We start from the raw sequence: 15184 nt of genomic DNA, 5'->3' as shown, positions 1-15184 counted from the left end.
CAGCAGTCAGTCCACACAGCGGGAACAGTTTGTTGCTTTAGAAACAATATTGTGTTACAATAAAGAATATCTACCATTATAACATTAGTGTTGATGAGGGTGCTGGAGTAGTACTATGCTACACATAAAGGTGGTGCGCATTTAAAATGTTACAGTTACAAACTGTGACTGTTGTGACCTTCAGACTGCGGCGTCTGGGACCACCGCATATCACCTGCAGAGGGCGCTGCCAGGAGGAATCGTGTTGATGGAACTGGCTTTTCAGGTGAGAAGCGCTGTCCTCACTAATACACTGTATGTGCTAAAATCACAGTGGTATGATTCTTTCAGTTCTTTGAGACAGGCGAACAGTTTAGTTTAGATAATGATTAAAAATCTAATGTGATGGTTAAATGTTAAATAGTTAAAGGGATGATGGGTCACAGCGATCAGCGGCCAACTGGCTGTTCAGACGAGGTCCATGTGACGCTGATGGGGATCGTTTCCAAAGTTCACAGTTATTCTGTTCATCCTGGAGAGATCCGGTCTGAACGCCAGCATTTCTAACACTTTGTTTCTGGTCGTGTTGGTTCTGCTGCAGTGTTGAAAGATGCTAAAAAAGGCAGCAGTGAGAAGAGAAGAGGTGCTGAGCAAGTCGAAAAGTGTTCAACTTCAGATAAAAACGCTGAGCTTGGTGTCACTTTTCACCTTGCTGTCAAATTCCTGCGAAGGAGAGCGCGACACACTGACCAACAGCCACATCCTACTGGTAGCACTCAACAGTAATGACCTGCTTAAAGCCCCAAACTCTTACAGTAGTGAAAGGGAAATAATGCTTGGAGGAACTTTTTGTTTGCAGTGCGTCTACAGCAGGCAGTTGGTGTCAGGTACTTCTGTATCATAGGAGTGTGTCAGACAGTGAAACGCTGTGCTGCCAGAGTGCTCTCGAGCATCCCCAGTAAAGCATTTGTACCTGTGGTCAGTGTCTCAGTGTCAGCAGCGCTGCCACTGCAAACACTCAGAGTGAATCAGTATCAGCCTGCATCGTGGGTCCCACTGAGTAACTGGTGTTTCCCACACTAGCATCTTTCGTTAGGCCTTCAGTCGTGTTCAGCTAAGGTCTTCCTCCCAGGTTGTTATGGCAACCTTTTTGTTTACTGTGTCCCACACTTAACGTACAACGAGACAGAACACAACTGGTGTGAGACGAGTGAAATAAGCCACAGTGTTTGCCAAAACCTATTACTGAGAGTGGGAGGAGTGGGTAATCACTGCTGTGATGTTGTCGTCGCAGCGCTGTGCGTTTGGCCCCGTGCTGTGTGTGTGGTCTGATATCCTGGCACTATGTGTTTGTTTTTGCCGTTTGCTCATCCTTAGCTACACGTGAAACGTTTTGACCTTTCGACATATTGTTTGTTGTGATGGTGAGGATAGATTTTTTCCACATACAAGCCTTCAGCTCTCCTGAAAAACAGCACATTGACTCCCTGTGTGCAGTCTTACGGATTATTTTACTCTGGTGTTGAGTAACCTTGTGGTCTTTGTGTCACTCCACCAGGGCTGTTACTTTTGTGTGAAGCAGTATGCACTGGAGTGTTCCCGTATTCCCATGGGCCAGACCGTCAACTCGCAGGTAAATGCTTGACACTGATCTGCACTGCTGTGTGGACACACAACACTGAGCTCCGTGTCCTCAACAAGAACATAAAAGAGCGAAAAGGAAACACAAACCAGAACACAAATGATCACAGTGGGAGGGCAGGAGTGCCGATCTGTGTGCATCATGTAGGTTTGGGGTTCTGACTGGTGTTGGGCTGCTGGGCTCTTTGTGATCATGGGCTCAGTCAAATTTAAATCCTTAAATCTTTGTTTAAATCAGTTTTTGTAGGAACTGATATACTTGAAATTAAAGCTGTTTTTAAAACACCTAAACTCTTTCAATATAAATGCTGAATAAATTCCTTGTAGTCTGAGTTGTTTAAAAACCACATTTTTTGAAGCCCTTCACACCATTAGTGCCTCACGTGAGTCGACATGTAGACTTTATCACTCTGACTACATTTTCCCAGCTGTTAGCAGTAAAGCAAAATAAAAAATAAGATAAAATAATCATTTGAAGCAGCCAGTTCCTGACAGCATGATGGGAAGAGGTGAACCACACGTAGCTTTTATGCTAGCTTTACTGTAGTTTAGTGTTATTTTGCCTCTTCTGTTCGTGCTGCAGTTGAATATTATTATTGCTCTGATGCAGTTTAAGAGCCACGTGGTCAACAGCAGCTGTTCAGTCTGGTTTACAGCGTGTTCGCCCATTTCTTTACTTCTCGTCCGATGTAATTTCCACCCTTTGTCTGTTTATCCACCGTGAGCAGAAACACACTTATTAATAAATAAGAAGCAGATACAGATTTGAAAATAATCCTCTGGCTGAGACAGAATAACCTCCACTGTTATTTCACATCTACTAGTCATGTCAGGTCCAACTAGGGTAAATTTGTCATCATAAGGTGGCGCAACTTAAAAGTGTCGGCCGTAACCATCTATGAGAAACTACACTGCAGTGACCAAACAGGCTACAGCTATTCAAACACTCGTTGTTGGAGCCAAAGCTGCTCTCTGACATCACTTCTCTTCATAGCTTTCATGGACAGAAGCTGCAGGTTGAAGAGCATCTATCTATGCTAGCTTTTAGCAGATGACCTGCTTATCTTGGTTTCATTGACCTCTAAGTGGGAGGATCCTAGGATTGGAAATTTAGCACTTTCAAGTCTGAGGCCAACCATGGCCTCAGACTTGAAAGTGCTAAATTTCCAATCCCTTTTATGGTACAGGATTTGTGGCAGTAGTAGGTATCTGTGTATGCAGAGCTTAATCATGGCGGTAAGTAACAAATGCAGGCATGCTGGCTTCCAATGACCCAACAGTATGTAGCCTGATGTGGATGATGACGTGTGTAGATTCAATGCTGGTTTCATGGGAAATGTGCTGGAACAAAAAATGAGTGTCAGTGCAGCAGTACAACAAAAACACCTAAGATTTAAAAAACCTACAGCAGGAGAAGCTCACACGGGAGACTGCAGGGGGCACGTTTCTCTTGGTGACAGTAAACAACTACAGCATGTAGGCAATAATGTCTGTCTGCAGGCTGGGTGGAGGACCGCTGCATCATTCAGCCATCAGCTGGAAGCAGGTAGAGCCCACTCAGAAGGTTGCTGCACCTGTGAAGGAGATGTAGTATTTCAAGGCCTTCACATAGTAGAGTAGAGTAGAACCGTACCCTGTGGTAAAGACAGAGTATGAAGGCAGAACTGTAGATTTGTATGGCAGTCAGCATCACACCTTTGCCTACGGCCACGAGCAAAATAATGCGAGTCTGCGAAAAAGCACGACACAAGCTTCCTCCAGAGGATGTGTGGACACAAGAACCAAAGTAGAATGTCAGCAAAAAGAGCAACAGGTCAGTGAAAGTGGCATTTATTCAAAACACAGTACAGTAGCAAGGACATCAGCCAGTTCAGGAAGTGATCCTGTCGAGCACTTCTGACCAATCATTCTGGTTGTTTTAGACTCTCTGTGGAAGTCCCACTATTTCCTGTGTAAGCAGCAGTCTCTCAACTTTAAATTGAGTTGAGTGGACAAATTTGTGTTGTAGTGTTAAGTAAAAATGGTGCCGCTGTCCTGCGTTTATCCTGCTGTCTGTGCTGTCACAGGACAACCACAGGCAGTCTCAGCTGCAGGGACAGCATCATGGAGCACAGTGAAATGAGAAACATGTTCCTGGACTCGCCTAACCCACCTTTAGGCTCGTGAAACTAAACTAAACTTCTCAGCCACAGAGGGAGGAAACAAGAAACTGCTCCAAATGTTCCAGTTCTGCAGACTCGTGCACCTCCAAGCTTATCGACTCCTTTTATCAGTGCTGGCATGTTATGTTCTGATATTTGCATAAAAATGGCATCAAGCTGGTGTCGGAGAAGCAGCAACAATGAAGCTTTTTTTCTTTCTGTTGAGACTCAGATAATGAAACATGAATCTGGAAATATTGAGGCGATCGATAAAGAATCGGACCTAATAACAGCATTCGTGTCTTACAAGTCCCGAGCTTTAGTCTTGTCTTCGTTTTAAATGTGTTTTATTTATGAACAGACAGAGCGGCTGTAAAATTCTGAAACAGGATTCAATCACAAATGATTTTTAAAAATATATCCGCATTTTCTTGATCTGCACATAAAAGCTAACAGCTGTTTGTTATTTTCTGTTTTGAGTTCACATGTTTTGAGTAACTGCCTGTGAAGATGAAATCCTGACGCTGTCCAGCAGCGACTGTTCATCTGGAAAGAAAATCACTTTGCTCCAGTACTTTCACCATCCAGGGTGTTTTTCACACTGTGTCACTTTTCAGATTTCATTGGGTCTGCCGCTCCGTGCTGTTTCATGCTGTGCATCCCGAACATGTATTACTGCAAGGAGGAAAAGTATTTTAGAACAGGCACACATGGCCTGCCTGCTTTTAGCGACAAAGTGAAGTGGAACTTTTTAAAAGCCCATTTCAATCTAAGTGGGCGTTAATTCAACTGTTTGCAGAGCTGTTTAGTTCTGCAAACAGTCAGCTGGTTTTTATTTATTTCTATTTTTATTTAAATTTGCCTCCAGTTTCAGACCCGCTGTTTCTAACAGTTGCTGATGTTTAGCTGAAGGGAGAAATAAGTCCAAGTTCTCCTCTCTGTGAGGTCTCCTCCGATCATGCACGAGTGACAGTTGCTGCCATCAATCTGGACGCCAAATATGTTAAAGCAAATTCAACATTGGTGGACTGTTTCTGACAATGTGTGGCTTTAGCCTGCAGCTCGGCCCCCTGACAGTATTTTACTATCAGCCATGTTGCACTTCCCATCTCATTTCACCTCGTCTGTTAGAGCATACTCCACGTGGTTTAATCTAAAGATGCATTATTTATCAAATGTATTATTGTCTGATGCATAAAATAATATGCTTACAACACAGCCTGAAGAAACCAGAGTCAAAGTAACAACAAAAGTACTTTGGAAATAATTCAGGTGGAACCTTTTCCAAGTTTTAGGAACAAAAGGATGATCAAACAGCCTTTTGATCCTCTCATCATTAGTTGTTGTACTGGTCCAGCGTCAGAGGAGCATCCTTTTAGTTTTTGGCAGCTTCACTATAAATCATTCAAACATACAAAAGTTACTAAACTCAAAGGATGAATCAGCGTTGTTTGTTTGACATATCACATAAACAGCTGTGCAGATGACACACAAATATATATCACAATGTCACCAGGAGACCGAGGCCCTGTACAGGCTCTTGGTAAATGCATTGAGGAAATCAATGACTGGTTGTGCCACAATTTTCTCCAACTAAACAAAAACAAACTGAGGTAATAGTCTTTGGCGCCAAAGAAAAACGATTACAGGTCACCAGAGAACTTCAATCTATACATCTAAAAACCACAAACCAGGCGAGAAATTTGGGTGTAGTGATGGATGCAGACCTAAACTTAGAAAAACACATTAAGACAATAACAAAGTCAGCTTACTATCACCTCAAGAATATATCAAGGATAAAAGATCTGATGTCTCAACAGGACCTGGAAAAACTAGTCCATGCATTCATCTTTAGTAGGCTTGATTACTGTAACAGCATCTTTACAGGTCTACCTAAAAAATCAGTCAGACAACTACAGCTCATTCAGAACTCTGCTGCTCGAGTCCTCACTAAGACCAAAAAAGTGGACCACATCAGTCCAGCTCTGAGGTCTTTACACTGGCTGCCTGTCCGTCAGAGGATAGACTTTAAAGTTCTGATGCTGGCCTATAAAGCTCTGAATGGTTTAGGACCAAAATACATCAATGACCTCCTGACCCAGTATGAACCATCCAGATCCCTCAGGTCATCTGGATCCGGTCTTTTATCAGTTCCCAGAGTCAGAACCAGACACGGAGAAGCTGCATTCAGCTTTTATGCTCCTTATATCTGGAACAAACTCCCAGAAAGCCTCAGATCAGCTGAAACACTCAGTTTATTTAAATCCAGGTTGAAGACTCACCTGTTCTCAGCTGCATTTGAATAAAGCACCAAATCCACACTTTAAGCTTAAATTTCAAAACTTACATTTTTTTCATGCTTTTTATTTGTTTTTGTTTTTTAATGTCTCTGTAAAGCGCTTTGAATCACCTTGCTGTAAATAAACTTGCCTTACACTTGTACAGCTGTTACTGCAGCTGAATCTGTGCAACATGTGGGGTTTGTTCCAAAAATGGATTTTCAAAGAGCTGTTAGCTGCATACGAATGCATTTATTACATAATAACAAACACTGTGATAAAATCAAAAAACGCAAATATTTTAGAAATTTATCAAAGCTTAAAACCAAACAATTATGTTATTTTTTAAGGCAGATAACAACTGGCACACTGGACTTCTTTATGGTTATTTAATCAAGTATTTATCTGTAATTTGGCGTCTTATAAAGATCATAATATACTTCACTATTTTTTTTCTGTTTTTTGGTGAAAAATGATCATTTAGATGAAAGAACTTGCACATAGTGGTGGACTAACTATTACAGAAATATGTCAAAAAGGATTTTAATGAGCAATAGTGCTGTTTTAGAGCAGCTGCAGCTTAAACCGCACACTGGTGCCTGGCATGGTGTGCAGTGTGTTCTTAAAAATACTGAGGAAATTAGATAAATGGAGGATTCAAGACTACATGATCAGAAATGGTGTCAGTGGAAAATTTAACTGTGAAGGAGACAGGAGCAGGAAAACATGAAGAAAAGGTAACCAGCGGCAACCAGAGATAAAAAAATAAATAAATGAAAATCCTACAAGAATACTTCTGGGTGGAGTCATGAATCAAACCATCAGTTTTTATATCGAGTAACAGGACGTGTAAACATGAAGGGAAATAATGAGACCTGCATTAATCTGCCTTGTAGCTTAGGCATGAATTTTAAAGCCAAGTTAGACGCAGAAATATTCAATAAAAAAAGACAACATAAGCTAATCGCCATTAGTTCTGCTAAACTTTGTTTATATGGACTTGTTAAATGAAATGTCCTCTATCTTGTATAAATGCCATTTCTACTTTAGGATGGCTCACAGGAAGTACCAAAGTACAACTTCATGGTGTTCCCTTGTGCACAAAGCTGCGATTGTTTGTTCTGTGCATGAGCAGAGGTGCTTTTTCACTTCTGTTTATGGATTTTTGAAGAATTTCCGACCTTGAAGATTCAGCTCTTATCCCGAGTGCCAGCAGCTTCGGTCCTTGTTCTGCTTCTATATTAGGTGAACATCTCTCCCACTTGTGACTGATCCATTTTCAGATTAGGGGGTCGGTGCACTTTGATGTGACGAAGGCAGAGAAAGATGTTTTGAAAGATGTCATGCTGTTTGTTTCCCTCCCGGTGGTGTTGTCAGGATGTCTACAAAGTGATGTGAGAGGTTGACTGTGTTGAAAGAGCCTGTGCCTCTAAGCACAGTGGGGAGGCCAAAGGGTTTAAGTGTTGAGAAAGGAAGAAAGGTGCATTCGCTGCAGCTATTGTGAATTAAAGATGTCCATAAATCCTCAACAAAAAGCTTGACATTGAGTAAATTAAGCGTAAACAATGTGTTTTATGTTTAAAATGAATTATCTCTGTAAAGCCCAGAGATGTGTTCCCTGTGTTAGGGAGGGAGTCATAACTGCAGTCAGTATTTACAGGTGAGAGCACGTTCTGAAGTGGCTCTTCACATTGGCCCAAACATTATACACAAAAGCAATGAATTGCTTCTTAATTAATAGATAATTTTAAACAGTTTAGAATATGATTTACATTTAAATGACGATGTTGCTGAAACACTTTAAACAGGAGACTTGTTGACATGTGAGAAACACACAGATATAAAAAGAATGAATGTTCATGCTGGCCACATTAAAGGGGACCCGTTTATTTCCAGCCTTTGTCCTTTGGCTCTGTTACAGTAGCTTTGCATGATTTGCAGAATAAGCCTTGTTAATATCAATAATATCAGTGCAACCCCTCAGTTCATCATCCGTCTGACAAAACCTCCCATCTTTCTCCTCATTGGATGTCCCTCATAAGCAAAAAGATTTGATTGGAAGGTGGGCTTGATCTGTGCCTGAGACGACAATATCAGAGTAAATAGTTTCAGTCTTTTTATTCAGATCTAAGAGGTGAAAAATGCGTCTGGAACAGTGTTTCAATACGCCATCATAATAGGCTGCAAGCAGAAACGAACTCTTCCCCGTGTTTTTCCTAAATGTGAAAATACTGTGGGATCTTTTCCATTTTAAGATGCAGATTTTTTTCTACTTTAATTTGTTCAAATATTGTTTCTCGTGTTCCTCTGATCATCAGTGAATTTAATTGCCCAGCACACATGCAAAGTTTCAGACGGTGTTCAGGACGAGGACTGTGGTAATTCATTCGTTAGCACTTGTTAGTGCTGTCAGTATAAAATGTCTTTATAAATAAACACAAATTAGTTGCATTAGTATTTGGGGTTTACAGCAGCGTGCATTAAACTTAATGTGTTACTGCTTTGACAGTGTTCTGGTAAATACTGAGAAATAGCAGGCAGCTTGTTAGTGAAGTGACACCAACTTAATGAATGAAGCGTAAAGTTTGCTAACAGCTATGGATCAGCCCAACATTAGAACCACATATCATGTGATTATTATAAGTCCAAGCCCAGGTCGTTGAGCTGGCCTCCTAACACGCCTATCCCAGTCTGACGGTGCATCTGTGGGAACTAACCTGATCCTGAGGCCAACAGAAGGATGTGCAGCTTAACCACAGGATGGTGGTTTTAATGTTGGGGCTGATCGATGGATATATCAGTCTTATGATGCTTTACTGAAGTCGTATTATCCACAAGTAGTTTCCTACTAACCAAGATGCATATTACTGTGACTATCAGCTAGTCAGATTAGCTGAGTGTTTAGCTGGTTAGTGTCACACTAAAAACAATAAACACATCCAAGTCCACAGTTCTAGAGTGTGTATGTAATGTGGATATTTGTAGTCTGAAATGGTTTTATTTGATCTCTTAGCACATCTTCAGTCTTCCTTTCCATCCATCTGTCTGTGTCTCTGTGTCTGCCTAGTCCCACCTCATGTCATCTCTCCATCAGGGCAGCCTCCTCACCAAACCTCGTTGCAAGCCGTTTCCAGATGCCACACCAGTATCTGACTGTGCGGTATGTCCCAGCCATTCTCAAGGGAGGGGTGTCTCACTACAATCAGGCTCCACCCCTCTTCGCCACTCTATGCTTGCTCTCATCAGTCCTGGTCTCTTTCCTTTCAAGTTTACCTGCCTGTCTCTGTGGGAATGATTGGGTTTAATGTTAAATCAAGTGCACTGTGGGAGCTACTGTTGCTGCAAACTACAGCTTGACTGTAAAAACGCATCTTTAGCTTAAGGCAGGGACTCAGACTTAAGTTATGCAATAAAAATGATGCATTTATACCTGATTGTGTTGAGGATCAGGTGAGGGCCAAGCACCTCTATGATTTTCTTTTCCTTTTCTGTTTTCAACAGGCTGTCTTCTCTGTGGTTGTTGGTTTGGTGTTTTGGGTGTTGGAGCTAATTTTTTATGCAACCATGTTTTTCTTTTGCCCTTCCTCTTCTTCCTCTTCTTCCTCTTCTTTAGCAGCCAGGTGGTGATTGGAGCTAGGGTCTGTGTTCATGTGTGAAGGTTCAGTCTTTGAATTACACAGAATGTAAACTGCTGCTTCTGCTGCTCCGCTGCTACAGATACAATACTGGAAAATTCTGTATAATTTCTATTATACAGAATTTATACAGAACTATTAATTCATTTAAATTGTTAGTGACCACTGGGTGTTTATAACTGTATGTCTGAGTAAGTATATGTTGTTCCCCAAGGCTCAGTTATTGGGCCACTTCTGCTTAAATGCTGCATGTTTAGCAGCGTGACGGTAGCTACAATTGAATCATGCCATCAATGACTCATTTCATTGATTTTTCTTCTAATATTTTCTTTGTAATGTAAAGCTAAATGAGCTTGAGTCGAGTATTAATTAACAGTATAATGGTAGGTTGCAAAGTGCAGGCTGTGAGGGTGCGGCCACAAGGAGTTTGTTTAAATATTATATTCTAGATTTTAAAACAATCATTAAAAAAAAGTTTATAGGAGAAAAAGGTCAAAGGATGAAAATAAATCACTGAAAGTGCACAAACTTTACAAGCTTGTGTGGTCATCCAGATTGTGATTATTAGGTTATCGTGAGCTGAAAAAGATTTTTTTAGATTTTGAAATGATCTGTCTTAAGTTTGAGTATTTGATAATTATTAGTATCCATCCATCCATCTTCATCCGCTTTATCCGAGGCCGGGTCGCGGGGGCAGCAGCCTGAGCAGAGAGGCCCAAACCTCCCTCTCCCCAGCCACCTCCTCCGGCTTATCCGGGGGAACACCAAGGCGTTCCCAGGCCAGCCGAGAGATAATTTCTCCAGCGTGTCCTGGGTCTGCCCCGGGGCCTCCTCCCGGTGGGACATGCTGGAATCGACTGGTAAATTGAGAGCTTTTACACTCAGCTCCCTCTTCACCACGACGGACCGGTGCAGCGTCCGCATTACTGCAGCTGCAGCCCCAATCCGTCTGTCGATCTCCGGCTCCCTTCTCCCATCACTCGCAAACAAGAACCCGAGATACTTGAACTCCTCCACTTGGGGCAGGAACCGATGAAGCCAACAGAACCACATCATCCGCAAAAATCAGAGATGAGATTCTGAGGCCACCAAAGCGAAAGCCCTCCGCCACTTGGCTGCGCCTAGAAATCCTGTCCATAAAAATTATGAACAGAACCGGTGAAGCCCATCACCCACCAGGAACAAATCCGACTTATTGCCGGCAATGCAAACCAAGCTCTTGCAACGGTTGTATAGGGATCGAATGGCCCGTAGCAATGGGCCAGACACCCCATACTCCCGCAACACCTCCCACAGGACACCCCGAGGGACACGGTCGAATGCCTTCTCCAAGTCCATAAAACACATGTAGACTGGTTGGGCAAACTCCCATGCGCCCTTGAGTATCCTTGAGAGGATAAAGAGCTGGTCCAGTGTTCCGCGACCAGGACGAAAACCACATTGTTCCCCCTGTATCCGAGGTTCGACTAGCGGACGAACTCTCCTTTCCAGCACCCTGGCATAGACTTTCCCAGGGAGGCTGAGGAGTGTGATCCCCTTGTATTTGGAACACACCCTCCGGTCTCCCTTCTTAAAGATGGGGACCACCACCCCAGTTTGCCAGTCCAGGAGTACTGCCCCTGATCTCCACGCAACATTGTAGAGGCGTGTCAACCAGGACAGCCCTACAACGTCCAGAGCCTTCAGGAACTCGGGGCGGACCTCATCCACACCAGGGGCTCTGCCACCAAGGAGTTGTTTAACTGCCTCAGTGACCTCGCCCCCGGAAATTGGCGGGTCATTCCCCTCATCCCCAGACTCTGCTTCCTCCTCGGAAGACGTGTCAGTGGGATTAAGGAGGTCCTCGAAGTATTCCTTCCACCGCCTGACAATTTTCTCAGTCGACGTCAGCAGCGCTCCGCCAGCACTATACACAGTGCAGGTAGAGCACCTCTTTCCCATCCTGACGGTTTGCCAGAATCTCTTCGAGGCAGTCCGAAAGTCTTTTTCCATGCCCTCTCCGAACTCCTCCCACACCCGAGTTTTTGCTTCAGCCACTGCCCGAGCCGCATTCCGCTTGGCCTGTAAATACCTGTCGGCTGCCTCCGGAGTCCCACAGGCTAACCAAGCCTGGTAGGACTCCTTCTTCAGCCTGGTGGCTCCCTTCACCTCTGGTGTCCACCATTTGGTTCGGGGATTACCACCACGGCAGGCACCAACCACTTTGCGGCCGCAGCTCAATGCAGCAGCTTCGGCAATGGAGACGCTGAACATGGTCCATTCGGACTCAATGTCCCCAGTCTCCCTCGGAATGCTGTTGAAGCTCTGCCGGAGGTGTGCGTTGAAGATCTCGCGGACTGGGGCCTCTGCTAGACGTTCCCAGCACACCCTCACTATGCGTTTAGGTGCACCAGGTCTGTCCAGCGTCCTCCCCCGCCACCTGATCCAACTCACCACCAGGTGGTGATCAGTTGACAGCTCAGCCCCTCTCTTTACCCGAGTGTCCAGAACATATGGTTGCAGGTCTGGTGATACGATTACAAAATCGATCATCAACCTGCAGCCTAGAGCGTCCTGGTGCCACGTGCACTTATGGACAAACGCTTATGTTCGAACAAGGTGTTCGTTATGGCCAAACTGTGATTTGCACAGAAGTCCAATAACAAAACACCGCTTGGGGTCAGATCAGGGAGGCCATTTCTCCCAATCACGCCCCTCCAGGTCTCGATGTCGTTACCCACGTGAGCATTGAAGTCTCCCAGCAGGACAACAGAGTCTCCAGGTGGAGCACCTTCCAGCACCCCACCCAGGGACTCTAAGAAGGCTGGGTACTCTGAACTGCCACTCGGCGCATAAGCGCAGATGACAGTCAGGCCCGTTCCCCGACCCTAAGGAGCAGGGAACAAACCCTCTCATCCACCGGGAAAAACCCCAACGTACCGGCAGCAAGCCGAGGGGATATTAGAATACCCACCCCAGCCTGTTGCCTCTCACCATGGGCAACTCCAGACTGAGACAGAGTCCAGCCCCTCTCCAGGAGACTGGTTCCAGAGCCCAAGCCATGCGTAGAGGTGAGCCCGACTATATCTAGCCGGTACCTCTCAACCTCACGCACTAACTCAGGCTCCTTCCCCACCAGAGAGGTGACATTCCATGTCCTTATTGCCAGTCTTGGCAGCCGGGGATCAGTCCGCCAGGGCCTCCCCTCCTGGCCGCCACCCGGCACACAATGCACCCGACCCCTATGGCGCCTCCTGCGGGTGGTGGGCCTGCGGGAGGATGGGCCCATGTCTCCTCTTCGGGCTGTGCCCGGCCGGGCCCCATGGACTAAGGCCCGGCCACCATACGCTCGCCCTCGGGCACCCTCCCCAGGCCTGGCTCCAGGGCGGGGCCCCGGTAACCCTACCCCGGGCAGGGTAAACTGTTCCCTCGATGTTCTCTTCATAAGGGTCTTCTGAATTATTAGTAATGCATGTAATTATTCTGTGCCTAAACCTGACCAAGCAGCCAGAGAAAGCAAACTTACTGCAACACTCACACTAACATATCCTCAGGGTGTTGCGGTTAAGAAAATCAGGTACTAAATACATAAGCAGAGAATCAGACACTCACCAGCCACTTTATTAGAGACACCAACACTGCAAATACTAATGGGCCAATCACATGGCAGCAACTCAATGCATGTAGGCATAGTCAAGAAGACCCGAAGTTCAATCCGAGCATCAGCAAATGTTATTTAAGTGATGAATGTGTGATTTTTCAACACAGACACTTGTAGGCTTTACAGAGGATGGTCCAGTAAATGCCAGTGGTCAGAGGAGATTGGCCAAGCTCCTGTTAGCTGATGGGAAGCCAACAATAACTCGGTCAATTGCTCATTACAACCAAGGTATGCAGAACAGCATCCCTGAAAACACCAAGTGAGAAGCTCTACAGCAGCAGAAGACCACACAGAGTGCTGCTGCGTGCAGGTAAAACCAGGAGACCACGGCTTACGATTTCCACAGCCTCGCCAATAGTGGACAGTTTGGAAGCTTATCTGCTCTGATGAATCTCCTCCATGTACCCGTCTTCCAGCTGGAGAGCATGGCACGTCAGGAAACTCTCATGATCTGAAACTGGATTCTTGAACCTGATTCTGCTGTAATCAAAGGTTCAAAGTGTTGATCCCACACAGCACCTTTAGGATGTGATGTAACAGGAGACTTCAAATCTACAGCATGCGTGTGACACTATCATGTCAGTGTGAACCACGAGGAATGGTGCCAGCACCTTGTCGAATCTGTGCCACAAAGCACTACGGCAGTGCTGAAGGGGGAAAGGTGTACCTGGTAAAGTGGCTGTGAGTGTATATTTGCAGTTGTAATACACACATCACAGCTGGATAACTGCTGTTACTCCTGTTGGGTTTCAGATCACTGCATTGTGATAGTACCACTGCAGAAATGTGAGTCTTTTTTCCAGGAGTGAAAATGCAGAGCCTCACAGGGACGCATCGATGGATGTCACAGTCTGAGAGCTTTCCTCTCGTCGCTCTGCTTGTTTTTCTTTCAATCAGCTTGCTTTGTATTCTCTTCTTTTTCTTCTTCTTGTATGACCTCGCTGATTGCAGCTTCTCCCGTCAATGCAGCCGCTGTCATTAATTTCACTTCCACCGAGTGCCGCTGACAGGAGACGAGCTGCAGCCCCACGACTCAAACTGGCAATTTGTTCTTGTCAAAGTTACACGGAGTGTTTTAATTAACTAGAACATGAACCATTTGGGATTACAGGTTAGGAAATAATAAATGTTAGCGTGATAGCAAGGAGGACACACACACACACACAGGAACTACCTATGAACTGAGGAGAGCCGCGCAGTCCCATTGGCTTCCAGGCTCCATAGATAACAGGCCAGGAGGTCACACTTAATTTGTCTGCCAGACTGCAGGAACACCGCTGGGGAGAGAAAAGTTAATATTCATCTTTTCATTCCTGTGTGCAAAAGAATATTCTTCCTCATTCTTATCTCTGCGGTGAGGGTGCTGATGAAAGTCTTCTGCCCTTTTGCCAGTTTCTGGACAAGTGTCGAGGCAGGAAAAGGTTCCAGACGGCGAAGAGATGAAAGTCTGTAGCTACAGAACGCTGTGCAGTCTTTTCTTGGCTCTTTGATATAATGAAGCTGCTTTTGTGCACGTTCCAGGCAAATGGTCCAGATCAAAGTAAAAGCAGGAGTAGCAATTAGAGCTCCTTGTAAACTCTTATTGTGCTGTAATTAACTGCACAGCACAGCCTCTCACTGCAGCCATTTGCATTTGCAATTATTGCTTTTGTCAGCTCCCTTTTGATGTTGGATTTAATTAAAAAGGATATTATTATGAATCTGATTGATATCAAAGTTGCTTACAAAAGCTTCTCAGTAAGGAGCGATGGGAGTCACAGTGCAGCAGGGCCTTAAGGTGTGCTGTACAAAGCAGTCTCTGTTGGAGTGGCTGGAACAGCAGGTCCTTCCCCTTCAGATGCAAAACAGTTTCATACATGGCTGATCGCA

General features: G+C 44.7%; 1 protein-coding gene across 10 annotated transcripts in view; it reads left to right on the top strand.

Moving 5' to 3' along the window:
• szt2 (SZT2 subunit of KICSTOR complex) overlaps window positions 1-15184 on the top strand; it is a 106654-nt gene that overhangs the window by 85377 nt on the left and 6093 nt on the right. For 9 of the 10 annotated variants that reach the window (XM_086263529.1, XM_086263525.1, XM_086263522.1 and 6 more), the window contains 3 exons: window positions 185-265; window positions 1538-1612; window positions 9135-9200. In XM_086263529.1, the coding sequence (XP_086119655.1) occupies window positions 185-265; window positions 1538-1612; window positions 9135-9200 (222 nt within the window). The remainder of the gene's footprint in view (window positions 1-184; window positions 266-1537; window positions 1613-9134; window positions 9201-15184) is intronic. The other variant, XM_086263530.1, reaches the window with a different exon arrangement.

The sequence above is a fragment of the Aulonocara sp. 'chitande type north' Nkhata Bay genome, linkage group LG15, assembly GCF_057382095.1.
Source record: "Aulonocara sp. 'chitande type north' Nkhata Bay isolate Kocher_YH1m ecotype deep benthic linkage group LG15, A_spYH_male_GT1.1, whole genome shotgun sequence".
In the NCBI taxonomy this organism is placed as follows: Eukaryota; Metazoa; Chordata; class Actinopteri; order Cichliformes; family Cichlidae; genus Aulonocara; species Aulonocara sp. 'chitande type north' Nkhata Bay.
Note: the sequence above shows the minus strand (reverse complement) of the source record. Positions and strands in the feature narration are given on the sequence as shown.